We start from the raw sequence: 22563 nt of genomic DNA on the forward strand, positions 1-22563 counted from the left end.
TCTCCTTTGCAGCCTCTGAATCCATCCCTGTTTGTCTGCTTTCTATGGGGAACTTTATAATTTCTCTTACTTTCTACGTTTATCATGATCTCTCTTCAGGCAAACTTGGAACCAGAATTCATTTTTCCTTTCTTTTATAACTGCTCCCTCATTCTTTCAGGCTCTCGAGTGACCATTACACAACTGAGTTACACAGAACATTGTTGCCCTCTTGTTCTAACCTGCGCCAGACCGCTCTCAGGCCATTTGTTCCCTGCACCTTCAGACACTGCAGCATACCCTTGTCTTGCGGTGAAGACCCCTGTTCCCTCCTGTGCCCGTCACACCCTGACCTCTTGGTCATTTTTGAGCCCAGCCTCTGCCTGGTTCACCTCTGCATTCTGCAAGGGCTGCCCTTCCTTACGTTCATCCAGGCGCTCTTCCACACCCAGACCATCATCCTCGTTCCTGAGTACACAGGGGGATAAAACAGAAATTTCCCTGACTCAGTAGGAAACGCATCTCTCTCATTCATCCACCACCTTCAGAATCTGTGTTTTATTTCTAGAGCATATCTCAGATGGTTCCCTGCCCCATTGCATCGAGTGGTGTGAAGACCCTTTCTCCCCTACCTCTGCCCTTTACACCTCCTGATACCCAGGCTCTTACTTGGCTTCGAGAATATATTAAGCATCCCATTTTAAGCTAGAACCTAGAAGAGGCCTTACAGCGTCATTGAGTTTATCCCTGTCAGATAAGATCTTTCTCAAACTCTTCTTGACAACAGTCATCTACATTTTTCATTAACAATTCCTTTTAACAAATGTTTGAGGGTGCTTGTATAGTAGGCATTGTTATGGAGGTACATGAAGGAATCAGGGCTGTGGCCCAGACCCTCATGGCATTTCTCACGCGTGGAGGAAGACATCAATTAATCAGGAAAAGGACTGCAGATTCTTTTTGGGGCCTTTAGTATACAGTGTGACGTTGAGTAACCGTTATTTTTGTGTAGTCAGTAGAGGCAAATGGATTTTTAACAATATCACTTGCATATTAGTGATTAGTAGCCAGGTATAAAAAAATGGAGTTGATTTGCAGTTGTTGGTTCTAACTTATTAAAGAAGGATGAATAGTTTCAGAGGATGATCTGTAGTACATACTTCTTGATGCCTTAATGTACTCCGAAGCTACTAGTTGGTTGTTAGACTTGTGCATTTCTTTTGTTTATGGTAGGTTAAACAGATGTGGACGTCAAAAGAGAAAGAAGTAGCTGGTTTATTCAGTAGACTCTTGGAACAAGTCAACCAAACTTTTATGACATGATTACATATTATGTAAAGTAGGCGCCCCTTTCTGAGTAGTCTTAGAATGGTGCTTCTTAGACTTACATGTGTAAATCACCTGGGAATCTTATTAAAATACGGATTCTGGCTTAGTAGGACTGGAGTGAGGCCTGAGAGTCTGCATTTCTAGTAAGCTTCCAGGTGATGCTTTTCTCCTGGAGCATGGACCACACTTTGAATAGCAAGGGAATGGAGTGTTCCTAATTTCTCTGATAATCTGCTACTATATAGTACTCTGAAAAAGGAATAATTTTAAAATGTTCTTAAGCTATTAATTTTAAAATATATGTAAGAAAACCAAACAATGGCATGGATTTTTATAGAACATTTAGTTTTGTTTTTTTTTCCTGAGGAAGATTTGCCATGAGCTAACATGTCACCAGTCTTCGTCTTTTTTTGCTTGAGAAAGATTCACCCTGAGCTAACATCTGTGCCCATCTTCCTCTATTTTGTATGTGGGATGTCACCACAGCATGGCCGTTGATGAGTGGTGTAGGTCTGCACCTGGGATCCAAGCCCGGGCCACCAAAGCGGAGCATGCTGAACTTAACCACTAGGCCACGAGGCCGGCCCCTACGTTTAGTTGTTTTTTACCCCAACAGGGACTTTGTGTATCTTTTAGAACCGTATTGACCAATAATTGTTGCTCATTTTACCTGAATCAAAGGGAGATTTAGAAATGTCTTGAGTGTTGGTTCTCACAGTAGCAGTGGCCCTAATAATAATATTAATTTTCTAGGCACTTGGTGGCCTTGATTCAGTCTGCTAGTCCTCAGCCATTTGCTAGGTGCATCCACTGTGCAAGCCTTTGTGGCTGTAGAGAGAACGGTACAGCACCTGCCCAGTCTGGTGTGGGACATGATTAAGCAGACAGTGACCGGACTGATATGGTATGATAGAGGTAATCACAGTGTGCTTTACGAATTTCAAAAGAAATAGATATTTACTACTGTTTAAATGCCAAAAGAGCTCATGTTGGAGGGGCTTCCTACAGAGGGTTTTCAATTTGAGCCTAAAAGCAGCTCTGTGATTTGGGTGATCTTGTTATTGCCCCATTTCACGTGGAGGAAATGTGGTTCAGAGAGTTTCAGGTTCACAGTCATGGAGTTAGACAGGGACCATGAGGGCTAGATCCAGTTGTTCTTCATTCAGGTCCTGTCTCTGGCCCGGTGCCACATTCCCTCTGCTTTACGTGACTTCATCACCCGACTAGGATTATTTCCTACTGTAGTCTTGTGCTCTTTCTTGTTAATTCTAGGAATCTGGATGTTCTAAAAATTAAAAATTTTACTAGTTTTTCTTCTGGGAGATGATGGCCAGCTTAGACTACTTGGGGAAGAAGTTCATTCTGACTGGTGGAAATCCTGAGTTATAAAAAGCTTTAAAAGAAATCAGCCTTTACAAAGGGAGGAGATCTATTAGAGATTTTCAAGAAAGTTGCTTTAATATACGTAGTGATAATTTGCTGTAAGAATTAAGTACTATTGTTTGTATATAAGTAGAGATTTCTAAAGGACGTGGGTTACTTCAAAACAATTGATGACAAATATTTTATTATTTATTAAAATCTGGTTTACATTATCTAAAAAAGAGGTTTTTTTTTAAAAGAGTCTTTCTAAGTAATTCAGAATTCACAGTTATACTTGTTATGTATTTAATCTCCTGAATTATAAAATATGCTATCTTCTCAATATATGTTATAAAATGTTCTGTCTTTTCAGTTTAAACTCTTCTCCCAAGATTAATTATTGATGGTAATTTTTCTTTAACTTGGTTTAACTCTTCTCTTGGAAGAGAGGAGGATATTAGTGGTTTGATTATTGTCAATAATAATGACAATGCAACATTGATTGAGCTCTTATTCTGTGTTAGACACTGTATGTATAGTATCTTATTCCTCCCAACAACCCTAATATCATCTGTAAGGCCAGAGAGACTAAGTAACTTGCTCAGGTTTATTCAGCTGGTAAATGAGGGAGCTGAGATTCTATTGCTGGTTGTCTGACTTGAGGGTCCCTGTTTAGAACCTAGAGAACTCCTCTAGATCAGGAAGAAAAGGCCTAGGTGACATCGAAGGGCTTGACTTTTACTGAGAAGGGCTCAGATTATTCCTGACATGAGACACACTTGTGAGATTTGGAGTGGAGAGGGAACGGGTGCTGCAGAAGGCATGACTTTGTGGTGTCCATGTGTGCTAGAGACTTTCACATTTAATCATCACACATCAGCCCTATGAGGTAGTTATTATTTCCTCATTAGAAAGAATAGAAAAGAACAGTTGATTCTCCATCTGTAGAGTCTGTGGCCTGCTCCATCGTTTTGAAACATCTTACTCTCTTGGTCTCCATGGTGTCATTTTCTCTTTTCCTTCCTCTCTGGCTGCTTTGATGCCATTTCTCCCACTCTGTCTTTAAGTGTTCCCCAGGGTTCAGTCTCATTCATGTTATTCTCTCATTTTATGTGCTCTTTCCCTTGTGATGTCAACCTCTGAGGCAGTTTTCATTGCCAGTGACTCCTCTGTGTGTCTACAGCCATGGCAGTTCCTCCGCAGCTTCAGAGCCCACTGGATACCTCCACCTGGTGTCCCACAAGTACTTCAGACATAAGACGTTTGAAAATGCACCTGATCATCTCCTTCCAGATCTGCTCCTCTTCCTTTATGCTCTGTCCTGGGTCATGACTTTACCATCTGTGCTGCCAGCCAAGCCAGAAGTCTGGGAGTAATCCTAAACTTTTCTTTCACTCACCTCTCACAACCATATCAAGGGTAGATTTTACTCTTATAACCTCCACATGTGCAGCTCCCCCTGGGTCCAGGTTTCCATTATCTCTTGCTTTATATGGTCTCCAAGTCTGGCCGCCCATCAGAATCACCAGGAGACCTTTGAGATCATAGCAGAGATTCTACTTGAGTAGATCTGGGTGGGGCCTAGGAATCTTTATTTTTAACAAGCCTGTGACTCTTATGTGTGCAGCCTAGCAACAAACAGAAGTTTGAGAACCACTGATCCAGCCAGTTTCCCTGCCTCTTGACATACCCCTTCCTCTTCTGGCCATCTCCTACTGCCTCCACATGACCTTTGAAAAGCCAAATTCGATCCCCTAATTTTAACCAATCCAGTATCTCCCCATTATCTACAGGATAAATTCCAGCCTCTTCAGCATAGTTCGTAAGACTGTTCCTGGTCTGATCTGACCTATAAATCTCCACAGTCATTTCTTGCCATCTTTGCTTGGATATATCCTTTACCTCAGGCCTGCATAGTTGCCAATATAAGTGTTTTATTTCTTGCTTCTGGGCTATTTATACATATGGTTTTCTATGCCAGGAGGCCTCCTTCCCTCCTTGTCTCTTGGCAGATTCCTAGGAAACAGTCCAGATGTCTGCTCTTGAAGGCTACCTTGTCCCCTCTCTCCTGTCCTACCACTGTTCTTAAGACTGGTCCCTGACACTGCACTCATCATGCTGCAAAGCAATTGATTTTTCATGTCTGTCCCCTCCACTAATAGATAATGAGTTTTGAGAGGTCAGGGACCAAGTAACCTACCCCAAGTCTCTTAGCTCAGAAGGAGCAGAGGGTCTGACTTCAAAGTCTGTTCTGTCTATCCTGCCATGCTGCGTCATTTTAAGATACAAATCAAGTTAAGAATAAAAACCTGTTGGTGGAGGATGTTCAAGGGATGCCGCACTTCAGATGGACCATTTTCCCTCCCATTTTTTATACAAGAATAATTTACACATATAAAAGAATAATTACACTCTTTAGTGAAAAGTTTGTGAATTTTGATAAATACATATAGTTGTGTAACGATTACTTGGCCTTTTAATACAGATAAAAGTGTATGATTGCTGACCAAACTAATGTTTGTAAATAAATCAGTCCTACGTGACATGAGCTTTATGAAATAGTCAAAATGTTTTAAGTGGACACTATTTCCCGAGAAAAAGTTAATCCTTAAGGGTCTGGAAGGGTTAAGGTAATGCATCTTACTAATTCATATTATTAAAATAAAATCTCTTGCTCCTGAACTTGATTTGCTATAATATTTAGCTTTAGATTTGCTTTAATTTAATTTAAAACCAGGACAGGGAACTCATTACCAAAGGAGACAGCTCTTTCTACTTACAGAAAGAAAGACCCAGTGGTTAGAAATTTTCTGAATTGAGGTGAAATTTAGTCCCTAAAATTTAGTCCCTAAAACTTCTTCTCATTCTGCCCCCTGGAAATATAGAATAAATCTGGTCTCGTTTTGGGTCGTTTTAGTATTTGCTGAGGCCTCTTTCTCTCTTCCAGGCTCCACATCCCCAGTGCTTGCCCACCACTCTGTGTCATGGCTTCCAAAGCATGCACGGCCCTAGACCAGGTCTGCCAGATGCAGCACCTGAGAGTGAGACTTGGTTTGTGTGAGTTTCTGCTGTCCTCCTTTCTGCTAAGGAAATTTTTGTAGGTCTCTCTTATTTTCTTTCCCTTAAAGGAACATGATTGATAGTCACAATTCTATCTTAAAATATCGTTTGTACCAACAATTTAGGAAGAAATCGATGAGAAATTATCTTCTTTAATACGAAGGTGCCTGGTGACTGAGTGGTGCTGGAATAGCCACCAGGATGCATGAGGCTCGTGCTCCACTTTCTTTGGCAAGTCTCTTGACCTCTCTGAATCTCATTTTGAGATAAAGGGATTATTTCTAAATCTGCAATTCTACAATTCTAGTTCAAATAAAGGTTTACATGACAACATGAAAGCCTTAAAAATTGTTAATAAATAGGCTCAAAATAAGAGCAAAATCACTAAGACATGAAGATGTAAACATTATGTTACTAAACATATTAATAATATAAAATACACAAATAAGACGATTTGTCAAACAAATTGACTAGAGTCAATTTATATTTGTGCCATACTGATTCCCCCCGCCCCCCAAAAAAGCTTTTCAAATAGAGAAGTTCCAAGAATGTTACATAAAACCCATTTGAATCTTGGTATTCCTTGATGACAGAATTTGACTTTCATGGGGGCAGGAAGGATAGGGTTTTAATGGAATTTTTTTCTGTAATAAATTCATGGTATGGAATCCCACCCATAACTATGTAGGATTAGGATATTGACAACGTCTAGAAATATGTCTTCTTTTACTCTAATATGCATAATCTAAATTTGGATTCAGTGTAACTCGAATGAATAGAGGATTTAATTTAGCTTTAAAATACGTTATTTAAACATTTGAGTTAATGAAAACTTGGAGAGTTCATTATTTTCATGTATTTAAAGATTATAAAATACATAAAGCTTCAGTACTCATGATTTTCCTTTACTGTTATAATCCACCATCATTTTTTTGGTTCAAGACTTGGGGGGACCTGTTAGTAATGGTGAATTTTCATATCATTATATGACACTATTGTGACACACTCAGTCCTTATTTTTACTAGAAAAAGGAATAGATAAAAGAAGTGTAGGATATTTGAACCTTGTCAGAAGTAATAAAGGAAATATTAATGCCAATAAATTCAGAAACACATACATAACAGCAAAGTCATGCAGAAATTTCCTGTGAATATTATTATAGGATGGGAGTGGTTGCTCTGTGGTTCAGGTGCTGGCAGTTACTACACCTTCCGTCATAATCATTGGAGGTGGAGTCTGTGAGACTGTCTGACCCTTGTGAACTGGAAGGGCTAATTTGAGAAGGGTATGGTGTGAAATGTGGCCTTTTATAGGCTGAAAACTGGGCTTTGTTAAGTGGTTGCTGAATGAATGCATGACTTGCATTGTTGGGCAAAGAAGAGAGGGCATTGCCTTTTTTCCCTGGAAAAAGCAAAGAAGTAAAGACGTTGAGCCTCATAGAGCACACACGTACTCACCAAGTACCCGGTTGAAGTGCTGTTGACTTCAGGTTAAAATTGTATGCCATCAAAGAGGAGGATCTGGGAAGAGCTGAAGGAAAGGGTTGCTGGACACTGAAGAAGCTTTAGTACTAATGAATGTACTGTTGGATTTCACTGCAGGGATAGAGAATAAAGGACTAATATGAAAAAAATTACCCACCCCTCATTTATTCATCAAATAAATGTTTAGGCACCTTGATAGGCCTTGCAATACAAGAATGAAAGACCCAGCCCTGCCTTCAGAGAGATTACATTTTAGAGGAAGGTCATGGGACAGTGTGATGGCTGCTGTAATGGAATAGAATCATGTGCAGATGCTCGGGCAGTACACAGTGGGTCCCCTGACTAGTTAAAGTTGCCTATTTTCTTGATCCAGTTTTGCTCGCCTTCAATTCCATTCTTCCTCCTAATTGTTATTTTAAAAGGTAACAGTTTTCAGAAGTGAAAAAAAAAAAAAAACCAAGAGATCACCTAGTTTCTTGCTACTCAAAGGGTGGTCCATGGAATATTGGCATAGCATCAGTTGGAGCTTTCTAGGAAGTGCAGAATCTTCCTAAAAATGGGCTGCACCCTAGACCTACTGAGTCAGAACGTGCATTTTAACAATGCCCCCTAGGTGATTGTTTTTCTCGTCAAAGGTGGAGAAGCACTAATCCAGTTCGCCTTCTCTTCACCAGGTTTTGTAGATGAAGGGGATGGAGAGTGTGTGCCCTGAAGGCCCTACACCCAGTAGCAGAGCTGTTTGCTGATAGAGTCTTTCGTGCTTTCTCTGCTGCCTCAGTTACTTCTTTCCTCTTCTATCGGCCTCTGTTAGTGTTGCATGTTGTCAGATCTGCAGCTTCTTACTCGTGTCTCTTTCTCTGTCTGCCTTTGGTAGTTCTCTCTTTAAATTTCTCTGTTGAATGAGAGAATGGTACAGGTTACCCACCCTATACATCAACAAGAATGAGCACTTTTATTTATTCTTGATTTCTGGGAAATTTTTGGACCTATTTCTCTAATTTTTTTTTTTTTTTATGAGGAAGACCAGCCCTGAGCTAACATCTGATGCCAGTCCTCCTCTTTTTGCTGAGGAAGACTGGCCCTGGGCTAATATCCATGCCCATCTTCCTCCACTTTGTATGGGACGCCGCCACAGCATGGCCTGACCAGCGGTGCCTCGATGCGCGCCCGGGATCTGAACCGGCGAACCCCTGGCCGCCACAGCAGAGCACGCGCACTTAACCCCTGGCACCACCGGGCCGGCCCCTCTCTAATATTTTTTTACTTGTTGCTCAGAACTTCCTTTGAAGTCAGTAGGAATTCTGTGTGCGCTAAGAGTGAGAAATAGTCCATGATGTTAGAAATGAGAGTCTCCTTACAGATCAATTCATCTTGCTTTCTTTGTTACATAGGTTATCCCGTAACAGAGTCCTTTTGCTATTTGCATCAATCTCATGGAAGAAATAGTATCTGCTCTCTGGTGACCTGGAGTAGAACAGGGCTTTAGGGTTTAGGGGGTTTGTATTAAATCTTTTTTCTATAATACAGAAAAATAAAGATCTAAGTAGATAAACAGCCCATGTTTTAAGTGAGCCTTTGGTGTAGAAAGATATGGTCATAGAAGGATAATATGACAGCTTTAAAGAAAAGTGAATAGTCACTGAGAAGACCGCAGTGGCACAGTGTCTTGCACAGCAGTCAGCCACTCGCTCCTTGTCAGAGGTTTACCTTCTCTCCTGTCTTCTAAGTATTTTAGTTTATTTTTAGCTCTGGAGTATGTTTTGATTTGAGTGATAGAACCATAATTTCCATGGATAGATAGGTAGTAGGCCTCCTCTGTAAACTATGAAATACAATGAGTTTTTCTGTTTTGCTTGTTCTCATGTGTTTTTCTTTCAAGTCACTATCCCACCTTTCTAACAACTCTTATTTCTTAGAAACCGTAGTTATATGTCACTTCTTGACTTTGGAGACTGTGTGATTAAATATTGTTCTACTTGTGTTTCACATCTTGTGTCTTATTTTCTATTGACAATATATAGAAACAGATTGATTTATTTTTATGTAAAGTATTTTGAAACATAATCGCCTAGTCCAGAGATTTCTTGCATATATTGTTTTAGTAAAATTGTCACTTTAAATAGGGGAACATTGTAATAAGCAATTAAGTTAAATTCCTTTAGGCTAGGTTTAGGAACTGGCTGAAAGGTTAGAAATTTATTTTTCTTTATTATTTAAAAAATATATAATATTCCTCAGAATAGAACATAGAAATGTTTTGTATTACCAAAAATAAATTAGACATTAGATTCACAACCTTTAAAACACTGTTTAGCTTTTAGAAATATAAAAATTAATTTCAATATCTTTTTATAATGTATTAGAATATTACTTTTTGTTAACCCCAGAATTCATTTTCATGCTTCTCTTAGAAATGTTTTACTTGTGGCAAAACTCTATTATAAAATTGATTCAGGGCTGCATATTTGAATATTAAGGACAATTGATTCATTTTAATGAAATAACACGTTGCATTATATACATTATATTTATACATATGTAAGGTAAATGATTTATAGCTTTAGAGAAAAGCATATAAATTGGTTATCTTATGGGTTAAAAAAATAGACTCATGTTCTCAAGGAAAAAGTTAGAAAAATGTCTTAAATATAAGGATTGTCATTTAAATAGATTACAGAACTATAATGATCTCTAACTTAATCTCCTAATATAACTGGACTCCTGTCTTCAGTATCCAGAATATCCCAGGAAATGGCTTCCATTGGCTCACACCTCTTCAGTTGACTGATTCTTTCCTGCTTTAGGCACAGGAGGGAGCGATTCTAAACTGCCCTGATAAATTTCACACATTTAATATGGAAGACAAGTTTTTGTTTTCTGTCTGTGAAGTCTTTCATTAACTTTTCATCCCAAGCTTATTCTATATTTTTAGTGAGCTTATTTCTTATGGTTCTTTATAAAACATAATGTGTGCCATATGTAATGAAATTTCATTTTCAAAAGCTCACAGGGATCGGTCCTGTTTCTTTGGTTTTTATACCATGTATTTTGTTGGGGCTCAAAGGGCAGTGATCTGTATTTGGTCAAATTAGGAAAATGAAGTTGAAACATTATAATTCCTAATAAGTTCATTTTATGAAACATTTATTGTGTAATGAATTTTATACTATTTTGTTCTCTCTGTAGACAAACGTGTGGAGAATTGGCCTCTGATGCAGTCCCCATGGGCTACACTTTGTATCAGCACATTTTATCTCCTATTCGTGTGGCTGGGTCCAAAATGGATGAAGCACCGAGAACCTTTTCAGATGCGCTTCGTGCTCATTGTCTATAATTTTGGGATGGTTTTGCTTAACCTTTATATCTTCAGAGAGGTAGGTGTATTAAAATCAGTCTATAATAATTCCCCAGGGTTATTGAAATTACAAAATGAAAATGTTTAAAACCATCATTATAATATTGTACCCCAAGATAACTGTTATCTACTCTGAAAGTAAATTTTATATTATTCACATTTTTCATTTTTGGATGACAAAAATATGAAACATACATAAAGTATGGGACAGTTACTTAAAATGGAATTTTGAAGCAGACAGTCTGGATCCTAAAATAACCCTTACTAGCTGTTCTGACACTGGAAGTTATTTAACTTTTCTGAAACTCATTTTCCCCATCTGTAAAGTGGGGATAATACCTACCTTCTGTCAGAGATAAGTGATATAATTTTTGCATAGTGTTTGGCACTTTAAGCACTCAGTAAGTAGCCGCAGCTATTTATTTATGATTCTCATTCAGCAGTTTCAGGTTTGGTAAGTGATCAAAATATGCAGATGTAAAATAACAATTTCAAGTTAAATCCTATTACAGAATGTCAGTGTATTTTGAGTTGGAGCTAAAATGAGTTAACTGTTGGGCCGGCCCCGTGGCTTAGAGGTTAAGTGCGCATGCTCCGCTGCTGGCAGGCCGGGGTTCGGATCCCGGGTGTGCACCGACGCACCGCTTCTCTGGCCATGTGAGGCCGTGTCCCACATACAGCAACTAGAAGGATGTGCAACTACGACATACAACTATCTACTGGGTCTTTGGGGGAAAAATAAGTAAATAAATAAAAGAAATAGTAACTAATGATTAGAATTTATAAAAAAAATAAAAATAAAAAAAATAAAATGAGTTAACTGTTAACACAACTGTTGCTGCTAATCATCGTGTACTTTTCTGGGCACCAGCAAATTCTCCATGATATTTTGAAAGGAAATCCTAAAAGCTAGATTGACACAGCCATTTTTTAAGTTGTAAGAGTATAAGAACTTTGTTTCCCAAGAGACTCCTCATTAAAATTCTATATGAACCCATAGAACTGGATTGGTGATGCTAGGAAAATAAATAGTACTCTCCTTTAAAAAAAAATCTGGGGCCAGCCCCGTGACTTAGCGGTTAAGTGCCCGCACTCCGCTACTGGTAGCCCGGGTTCGGATCCCTGGTGCGCACTGACGCACCGCTTGTCGGGCCATGCTAAGGCAGCGTCCCACATACAGCAACTAGAAGGATGTGCACCTATGACATACAACTATCTACTGGGGCTCTGGGGAGAAAAAGGGGAAAAGAGGAGGATTGGCAATAGATGTTAGCTCAGGGCCGGTCTTCTTCAGCAAAAAGAGGAGGATTGGCATGGATGTTAGCTCAGGGCTGATCTTCCTCGCAAAAAGAAAAAAGAAGTAAAAAAAAAAAGTCTTTCTTTAATTGACAGCTTAGCCTACAGAATTTCAAATTTGTAAAAAACTTTAATTTATTTGGATACTTTTACCTAATTTGTTAGATGCAAACCACTATAGATCAAGAATAGAAATCAGTGCAGCTCTTAGATCTAAGTCATGGTTAATCAAAATTTCTCTTAATGTTATGAAGTAGATACAGTTGATGTCTCAGTCCAAAAGTTACATGTGATTTTTAATTTAGACTTCAATTTTAGAATAAATTGACACAGTAAATTTTAGAAATTCTAACACATTTCATGTGTTTATGTTTAATGTGTTAATGTTTAATGCATTTGACATTTTTTTAGACAATATTGCTTTTAAAAACAATTTAAACGTTGCATATTGTATTTAGTGTTTTTAATGCTGTATCTACAAAAACTTTACTCCAAATATTATTCCCTTTTTCCCCAGTTATTCATGGGATCATATAATGCAGGATATAGCTATATTTGCCAGAGTGTGGATTATTCTGATAATGTTAACGAAGTCAGGGTAAGTACATTAAAAATGCTGTTAATGAGTAGAAGTGGGTTTTAATTTTATAGTCCCCAGTCTGTGAAAAACGTACTTTAATGTAGTGGTAAATGTGTATTGGATTGTTTTGAGTCAATAAAGCTATGCTTTTCTTTTCAAGTGCATGATTGAAAATGTATTTGCATACCTCTATTATCTTCTTTTGTTTGGTGGCGTGAGAGTGAATATGTGTTGGATTACTGGAATGCATTACTTAAAAAAAAAAGTTTCATGTTTAGTGTAAAGATGGTATTTTAGATTTTTGTTATTTTTGATCAAGACTAGAAACTTGTAAAGAAAGTCTAATTCTTAAGAAAGTCTGAGGAAAAACAGACATTTTATAAATGATGTGATGTTTAGCAAATAAAGCATAGCACAATTGGTATATAAACTCAGTTTTTATTGTAATTGCAGAAAAATAAACCACTAGTAATATAATGTTATCATATTTTACTTTCCAGCCACCTACATCAATAAAATTACCATTTTACTCAAGCGGAAGAAACAATAAATTATTTTATGATTTATTGAACTCTTCTTGTGTACTGTGGTTCATATTAAAAATTATATATTCATAAGACATATATATAAAACATATGTTATGTGTTTTGTGTTACATGAAATATATGTGGTAATAATATATATAGTAGCTTCCATTGAAAAAAATGGATTTTTGAAATTGGAATTGGAAAATATAAATGTCAGTATTTATCAAGACCCAAGAGCAGATGGCTTTGTCCTTACCATTGTGTGTCCATGTGTTCATCTGCCTGTTGGAAGACTTAGGCACGGATGAAAAATCACCCCGTTGGGTGTCATGTTGGTTTTATTCATTCAGCAAATGTGTGTTGAACAGCTACTGTGTGCAGATAGTGTGGGGGGGGGTGCCCTGGGGATACAGGTGAAAAGACAGATGAGCTCCTGCCTCTATAGAGCTATTATGCTAGAGAAGAGGGGAGAGGCAGACAGTAATCACAGCACCAAACGGTTAACAACAAAATAAAACCCTGGCCGAGGCTGAGAGAGAGTGAGGGGAGCTGCTTTATTTAGATTCGTTGGCTAGGAGAAAATTCTTCTGATGACCACACTGCAGAGAAGCTCCTCGGTGGAGAGCTGCCTCCTGCGGTCTTGCCTGGTTTGGGGGAGGAGAAAAGGCAAAGAGTTTATCTTGCTTTCTTTTAGGAGTGCGCTTAGAAAAACCCCTGGATGAAACAACATACTAACATTTCGAGGATAAAAGTTTAAAAATACCACTCTGGTAATTGTGAACCTACCCTCCTGGCATGCATAAAGGGTCAGTTCTTTAAATAATGAGCTATTGTGAGAACTGTAATCTAGGGAGAGAAAGAACCAGAGATTCACCACAGATTGCGTTTGCAACGTTCCTCCCACTCTCTTCTCCTCTCTCATAGTAAATGTAGTAGAATGAATATTTCAGTCAGAGACTCATTTTTGTATTCATTGTTATGTGGCCAAGAAGTATCACTTTTCACTTTGATGTAGACTATTCAAAGATAATGCAGTTTACAAACTAAAGAGGATTATTTATAGCTATTTGTGAATTGTGGCTAATTTAGAGGCCCAGATGGGAGAAAAAATAAGACATTATCTGTTACCTTCTAGATAAAGTTTATTTTGCCAAAATGGTTGTAATTACTTTGTTTTAAAGTACTAACATAATAGTGAACCTTAAACCTAGTGTTGCTGTGAGTAGCTATTTCAAGCCTGTTTTCAACCAGTTTTATCATTTTCAACAATATTATTGCTCAAGCAAATTCAGTAAATAATTCTCAACCTGTAAATACGAGACTTTATTTATTTATTGGACCTTTCTCTTTCTTCCTTGCTCACACTTTAAAATTGTAATTTTGTTTTTTAAAAGCAAAAAACAAAACCAAAACATACAAAAACCCATGACAACTAATAGACACAGGAATAAAATGAGGAAGGGATCTTTCAACTCTGAAACTCCGAAGCCGGTCTAAGAATAAGTCTGTCAAACCCCTGACGCACGAAGGTTTATAATCAGATCTCACTTATGTCCTGCCTTCTTTGTTATTTGTACATAGGGCATTTATTATACAAAATACGATGTTAAAAAGTGGAGTTTAGGTTGTTATTATAGTAGGATTCTTGTGAAATATTTTAAAACATATATACAGAGGTCACCTCTCACTGGGTCCTTGGATCCTTAATCTCAGCATGTAACGTAATCTTTCTGCACCATCTGGTGTCTTAATTAGAGCCAGGAAAAGACAAGACTTATTCATGTAAGCAGGATTATATTTATGACCTAGGAAATATTTGTTGTTTTTGTTTATTTGTTTCAGTTGATCATTTTAAAGATTTTACTGCCTAATACAGACTACTGTGATTGGGTACTTACTTTGCTGCACGTTAAAGTGAGAGAGAGTCAGACACTAACAGAGACCAGTTGCTACACAAACATACTTGCAAGAATGTCTGAGGTACAGTACAGGCTAAGCGTGAACAACTGACATACCTTTACGAAGTGACTGTCTTATTTTCTCTACCAGACTGAAAACCTTCGCAGTATGAGTGTGTTGGCAGCTCTGTGTTCCGCAGTCTGTACTGCATGACATCCAGCTACGTAACAGACGGAAAATTTTCTCCAAATTGTTGGCACTGTGGACATGTAGCTTTGGCTCTTTCTTTCCCATTTTTCCCCTGTGGATAGTTGCTCAGGTTTCTCACCTACCTAGGCAAAACATGAGTCCATGCCTCGCACATTTTGTGCAGTGAAGATGATTTAGGACTTATTTACAGTGATTATAAAACCATATGATAGGTGTGTATAACACGCGTTTCCTTTCTTTTTGCAGATAGCTGCTGCTCTGTGGTGGTACTTTGTGTCTAAAGGAGTCGAGTATTTGGACACGGTGTTTTTTATCTTGAGGAAGAAAAACAACCAAGTCTCCTTCCTTCATGTCTATCATCACTGTACAATGTTTACGTTGTGGTGGATTGGAATTAAGTGGGTCGCAGGGGGACAAGGTGAGCATTTCCAGGAAAATATCTGCACATGTTGAATTACAAAAATGTGTTGGGTGGAAAGTAATGAGAACCTGGGAATTTGCCTTGGTCTGTAATTTAACTTGCTAATTATTTCTGTGTTAATTTCATTTTAAAGAAATTTGAAGAAAGTTAAGCTTTAGCTTTTCACCTGTGACTACTTTAACACCTAAAGATTTGCCCCAGAGATGAGCATAAACTAAGCCTAAATGTAGCAAATAATATTTTGATGGGGAGCAGTTCCAGTGGTTCTGATCCAACGGATGCCAAGATATAACCCGTTAGCCTGAAGGTTCCATCTCTAGGCCAAGCCCAGAGCCCACCCCTGCTCTGAAATAGGCCTTGCGTGAACCTGTCAGTTCTTACTCAAAGGAAATTGTATATAACCTTGTTAATGTTAAAGAGGATCTGAAGTCATAGTTTGGCCAAGATCTGCCTCCAGCTTTTCAGATGCCTGTAGATTGAAGATGATTCACATTATTGAGCTGGAAACAGATGGCTCCTCTGACGGGGACCCAGGGTACAAGTCATTATGGTACAGTTCACTTTGCTACTTTCCATTTAAAACTATTTAGAAACCTAAGCAATAAGTACTGTTTTCTTGTTGGTATGTATATTGGCATGTCTAAAGGCAATAATGGGACATTTACAAATCTATTTAAATAATTATATGTACCATGACTTTCCCCCCAAGAATAATAGAGTGAAAAGTAATACAGGCACTAGTTCTATATTAGGGCCTACTTAACCCACTGGAGTACCCCATTTAAAAAGTCGCCCCTTTGAAAGTCCTTTGCATTTGCAGAACACCCATTTTTATTTATATGCTAAAAGCTTGAGTCTCAACTTTAAAAATACCTAGCATGATCTGAAGGGAGAAGGCTTTGCCATTGGTACTCCTTTACAATTTTTATTCCTAATCTGTACTCAGGATTAAATGTTAGAAAATAATGTGGATTCATTTATTTATGTCCAAATGATTTATTGCCTAATAAGGGTTTCTGTATCTTGTAATTACCTCTTGTTTTGTCAAGCATTTTTCGGAGCCCAGTTGAATTCCTTCATCCATGTGGTTATGTACTCCTACTATGGGTTAACTGCGTTTGGCCCATGGATTCAGAAGTATCTTTGGTGGAAACGATACCTGACTATGTTGCAGCTGGTGAGTTAAATGCTTCTAAGATTTCTTCTGGTGCAACACTGAAAATGTTTGAGTTTATTATTTGTAAAGTGCTGAGTCATTTTCAAGAATTTTCTTTTACAAAGTCGACTTTCTTTGTGCTCCAGCTGTGAGAGTTGAGGCTGCTTGGCTCTGAGCTACCTGTGCAGAGACCTAGTGGTCTCAGCCACTTGCTTTTTTTTTTTTTTTAATTTTTTGTTTATTGCAGTAACATTGGTTTATAACATTGTAAAAATTTCAGGTGTACATCATTGTACTTCTATTTCTGCATAGATTGCATCATGTTCACCACCAAAATACTAATTACAACCCATCACCACACACATGTACCGAATTATCCCTTTCACCCTCCTCCCTCTCCCCTTCCCCTCTGGTAACCACCAATCCAATCTCTGTCCCTATGTGTTTGTTTATTGTTGTTATTATCTACTACTTAATGAAGGAAATCATACGGTATTTGACCTTCTCCCTCTGACTTATTTCACTTTGCAAAAGACTAGACACAGCTCTTGTTTCTCTAAGAGAAATACTCTTTAAAAATATCTGTGAAATGGATGAGTCAAGATCTAAACATACCACATAGTTTAGTAAGTACATAGACTCATATGTGACTAGAAAAATAATATAACTTTTTGTCATGTGATTTTTTTGTTTTGTTTGTACTTCAATTGTTATTAGTACCTCTCTTCATCCTGTCTTTGCTTAAATTTTCAGTTTTCTGTTCCATCTTTCAGTCCTTGTTAACAGATCCCATACATTTAGAGTGTAGAAGTTGAAGCGAAGGCACAGAGCCAAGGAAGATTGGGGTAGAGGAAGGAACGAGGACAGAGAACTCTTAATTCTCCAACACACAGTCCTTAGAGGGCAGAGCTAGGTATTTTCAGATCTAGTCTTTAGACCAGACAGTTTTCAGCACATACCCCAGTAGGACTTCTTATAGCATCCTGGTGCATCAGTGTGACATTCAGAGGTAGACACTAGCCCAGAATCAAACTGGAAATCCAAAACCAACCTGATAGCTCTTCTTCAAGCCTTGGAATTTATTATAATTTGCTTTAATCATAGCGTGTGCACGATTTTATCAGTGGAATCATGTTTGGAAATATTATCCACCCCCACTTTAAGTTGCTAAACAGCTGGCTAACCAAACAGGAAACACAACTTTTGGGGAATGCTGGATGTGAAGGATTCATTTGTAACCAAAATGCTACAGGAAGCTTCCTCCAGTTTTTGTGTAAGCTGTTTAGACAGTTTGTGTAATTCATTTCTCTCAGTAATTAGTAAATGGTCCTAAGAAAATGAAGGGATGACAAAAGTCATGTGAACTATTTATATCTATTTCATTGGAGCCTGCATGTGGCTCTCCTTGAGTGATGCCAACTCAATTACACCCATATACACACCCTTTTTCGATGATGCAGGTTCTAAGAATTGTTGTGAAATCAAAAGTTCTTAAAATCTGGATTTACCATGGAAAATTTTATAAGTTGTTTAATCTGATATAAATTTTGGGTTTATGTGGAATAAATTATTTCAATAATATTTAATATAATAATCAGTATTGATAATGCTGTCCTTAAAAGAGAAAGCACAATTGTCCATTCCAAATAAGATGTTAATTTTGTGAAGGGGAGTGTATTTCCAAGCCAGTTCTCACAACATTAATCATGTAAGTTAATCTTGTAAAAACTTAACCTTTGTTAACACCATGGAATTCATAATTCTTATATCAAGAACCATTCATTTGTTGATATATCAGAATTTAAACTGACTTGCCTCATCTTAATTAAAAGCATCTTAATTTTTGCTTTTCTTCTTTTAAAAACTCTTAAAGTTGAAAGTGATTCTCTCTTTTTGCACTTATTCTCAAATATCTATTAAATTTTACCAAAAATCTTAGTTTTTAGAGGATAGTGTTAATTCAAATGCATATTTACCTGTCTGCTATTCTGTAAGAAACAAATAATGAACCATTTTGATAAGTTCATTTTTAAAAGTATATGTACCAGCTTGCTGACAATTTTGTGGAAAGAAATCTGTCTAAAATGTGGGAGGAAAACAGAAATGGAAGAGCCGACAATACTGTTACTTTACTCTCTTAGGCCCCTGATACTCCCTCTCCTTAGATAACAACATTATTCAACATTATCCAGCAAGTATTCGTGGAGTCCAGACACTGTGCCAAGGATTCAGGGTTATCAGGGAGCCACACAGCGCCCTGCCCTCTGCAGGTGCATGCAGTGGGAAAATGGACAGGCAAGAAGTCGACAAATGCAAAAGACAATTTCAGATAGTTATAATCCTTGTAAAGAAAAAAGCCCACACAATCAGAACCCCTTTGGTTAATGGGATTGAGAGGGCCAGCCCAGCGTAGGGTACTTTAGTTCTCGTCATCAGGAAGGCCTCGTTGAGGAGATGGCATTCGAGCAGAGACCTGAGTGAGAAGGAACCAGGCGTGGGAGCCAGAAAACTATTAAACCTTGGACAGTGTGGCAAAATTTGGGCCTGTCTTAGCTAGAAAGAATATTCTGATATTGAGTTATTTACTGTTCACAGTAAATGTGCCCTGCGTTGTTTTGTTTTTCAGATTCAGTTCCATGTGACCATTGGGCACACAGCACTGTCTCTGTACACTGATTGCCCCTTCCCCAAATGGATGCACTGGGCTCTCATCGCCTACGCAATCAGCTTCATATTCCTCTTTCTTAACTTCTATGTTCGGACATACAATGAGCCTAAGAAATCCAAAACTGGAAAAACGGCTGTGAATGGTATTTCAGCAAATGGTGTGAACAAATCAGAAAAACAGCTAGTGATAGAAAATGGAAAAAAGCAGAAAAACGGAAAAGCGAAAGGAGAGTAAATTGAACTGGGCCTTAACTGTTGTTGACAGTGAGGAAGCTCCCGTTTCATATATAATTTCAGGGAAACAAGCAAATGAGGGTTGGAGGATGGGGAGAAAAAGGCAAATGTGCTCTATGTATTAGTAACCTTTAGACTGAGTAAAGTGTTAAATATGATACCCAGATGTTTTATTTATGAAGTTTTTATTTTAAACGTTTTTTTTATTAGCCTTGCTGTTGTCCAGACCAAAGCAATCATTATGTGACTTTGGAGACGCTCCGCCCTTCACATCCGTTTGTCTAACGCATGAGACTTTTCATGTATCTTATATACAGGCATTCTTCAGTCTGATGATCAAAGAAACACAGTCTTTATGCATTTTTTGGCTAAATCACTAATTACCTACTGATTAAAATCGGTCACCTTACATTTTCTAGTCCAAAGCTGGAAATGCAGATACTGTAAAATTTGCACATTTGAATTCGTTTGCTGTCTGGAATGGTCGAATCTCTCCACCTCTAGTCTGAATATACCCCTTTAGATGTAATTAAATTTTAAAAATCTGATGAACTCTGTAGACTCTTAGAGGCTCGATGATGATGGTGTTGGTAAAAATAAGAAGGAATTACAGTAAAATCCTGTCTGGTGACCCAGAGGTCACCATGACTTGTGGCACAAATCACTGTGGGGAACAATTTTTGTGATGAAAAGGCAGCCTTTCAATACTCCTGTTACTATCAGAAATATATTATGAAAATTAAGATTATTGTCTGATTGAAACGTGAAACAATTCGTGTCTTTATAAGTAACATAAAGTAGTGACATTTCTGTGCTGTTAGAAGAGAGTATGTTGATTTTTATTCGGCTTTCCTTGTTTTGATTTGTGGCTGTAACAGATTTTTCATATGTGGAAATATACCTACCTCTTCTGTTGGAAAGAACATTTAAAATTAAATAAATTTTAATTAAAAATCAAGGAGTCTTCTAGTGTAAATTTCAATATTAACTTTAGAATCCACTAGTCTTTTTTTTTTTTGCTTTTTTACAAATAGCTTACACCAAACTTTTCTGTGAAATGATCCTTATCTTTGATTGTGTTTAATTTTGGAGTGATATTTTCCTTGTGAAAAAGTTGCAAGATCATATTTATTAGCTAGATATGAAGAGTAAACCCATTTTGGTGCAATATTCTTGACTCCTTGGTGCTAAAGATCATTAAATTCAGTGCTTGATTGTTGCAAGGTATTAATTATTAAGACACAAAATGAATAAAAGAGAAAGCAGACAAAACTATAAAATTCAATTTGCTATTTACAAATGAAGTATTTCATGTACTATAAATGAACAACCGGAGATTCGCTAGGAAAGAAACATGTACAGTGTCATATTACACAGGTTCATTTGTTAGGGTATGTTGCACAGGCATCATAGAAAGAGAAAATGTGACCAAAAAAGCATGAATATTTCTAGGTATCTCAACATGTCCAAACTACATGAGCAGAATGTGTGCTGTTTGTGCAGACAAACTATTTCAGAGTATTTTGTAAACTATAAAATATTTGTTGTGCATTAAAATTACATACTTTTTCCCCAAAGGCATGCAGTCATAAGAATTATAGAAAATTTGCAACACATATAATAGTTTGATCTAAGAGGATTCAACACCTTTGTTTTGCTACTCAGTGTGTAATGACTAGAGATTTGTAAATCTTTGTGAAAGTTCTGTACTGGGTCCCCAGAGCTATTCATTCTCTGCTACCTGATTTCAGCACAATAAATATACTACTGCTGTGGGCAAAATGATTTTTTTTGTTAATCAGTTTATTATAATGTAAATTATCTGCTAGGTGTTTGTTTATTTATTCAATTGTTAATCTGAATTCCTGCTCCCAATTTCTAATGTAGAAAAGATATGAAATTAGAATGTGGGTCGTTTACACTTTCTGGTAAAAAGCTTATTTTTTTATGGTAGCATATTTTAGTTTAAAAATTAGTTGGCTTCGGAAGAGCTTTTGGATCCAGACGTAAAACATACCATTTTCTTCTAAATTATTCTTAAGTTTGTTGTTTCAAATGTAGGCTTTAACACTTTTAATGCTGTGCTTTTTTTTTGTTCCAAAAATAAAGTTGGGAGCTCTTGTGTTCTTATATTTAAATCATTCAGTCCTAACTATACTTTAAGGTTCTTTATCAAAGATGGTTTTAAGGTGTGATAAATATAGCCTTTTCTAGTAGCTTTCATAATTTCTCTATCAGCATCACACTAAGTTGCATGCCTCATACCTAAAAATCGATGAAAGAGGATTGCATCCTCTTTTGGTAAAACTTTGTCACTAAAGAAACATTTTCTTATGTAGAAAACAGGAAATTTATTAAATATTTGCAATAACAGGAAATACCTGAGGCGTGTAACAGTGTGCTTTCCAAAAGAATTGATGATTGTGGCTCTTCTCTTTTCCCTTTTCTGTGTCCTTCTTGACTCTGTTTGCTGATGGACACTGTTGACTAGTTTTAGTTTTGTTAATTTAGTCATTCTCTTTTTCTCTTTTTACTCTCGAAGCATTCACAAATATTTTCATATGGATTATTATTTTCACATTTTAGAACATGGACTCTAGCAGTGTTTTATATTTATTAGGAATATTTTAATTTACAGGTTTGTTCCATTTATGTAACTCAGTTACTCTATAAATAAGAAAGAAAACCTAGAGATGGAAATGATTTCTGCTGTCTTATCCGCTTGACAATACAATTCAGGCATTACATATTGACTATTGGGGCAAAACTTGTTGTTGTTGCTGTTGTTGTGGAGGAAGATTCTCCCTGAGCTAACATCTATTGCCAATCTTCCTCTTTTTTTTTTTTTTTCACTTAAGGAAGATTAGCCCTGAGCTAGCATCTATGCTATTCTTCCTCCATTTTGCATGTGGGACACTGCCACAGCATGGCTGATGAGTGGTGTAGGTCCATACCCAGGATCCAAACCCGTGAACCCAGGCTCCCGAAGTGGAGCATGCCGAA

The 22563-nt window shown here is 37.3% G+C and overlaps 1 protein-coding gene across 1 annotated transcript in view; it reads left to right on the forward strand.

The window, feature by feature from the left end:
- ELOVL4 (ELOVL fatty acid elongase 4) overlaps positions 1 to 21414 on the forward strand; it is a 30994-nt gene extending 9580 nt beyond the window's left edge. The window contains exons 2-6 of the mRNA XM_058566732.1: positions 10402 to 10589; positions 12384 to 12464; positions 15329 to 15500; positions 16553 to 16680; positions 19286 to 21414. Coding sequence (XP_058422715.1) covers positions 10402 to 10589; positions 12384 to 12464; positions 15329 to 15500; positions 16553 to 16680; positions 19286 to 19561 — 845 coding nt within the window. The 3' untranslated portion in view covers positions 19562 to 21414. The remainder of the gene's footprint in view (positions 1 to 10401; positions 10590 to 12383; positions 12465 to 15328; positions 15501 to 16552; positions 16681 to 19285) is intronic.
- Positions 21415 to 22563: the final 1149 nt, after the last annotated feature.

This window comes from Diceros bicornis, chromosome 23 (assembly GCF_020826845.1).
Source record: "Diceros bicornis minor isolate mBicDic1 chromosome 23, mDicBic1.mat.cur, whole genome shotgun sequence".
Lineage (NCBI taxonomy): Eukaryota > Metazoa > Chordata > Mammalia > Perissodactyla > Rhinocerotidae > Diceros > Diceros bicornis.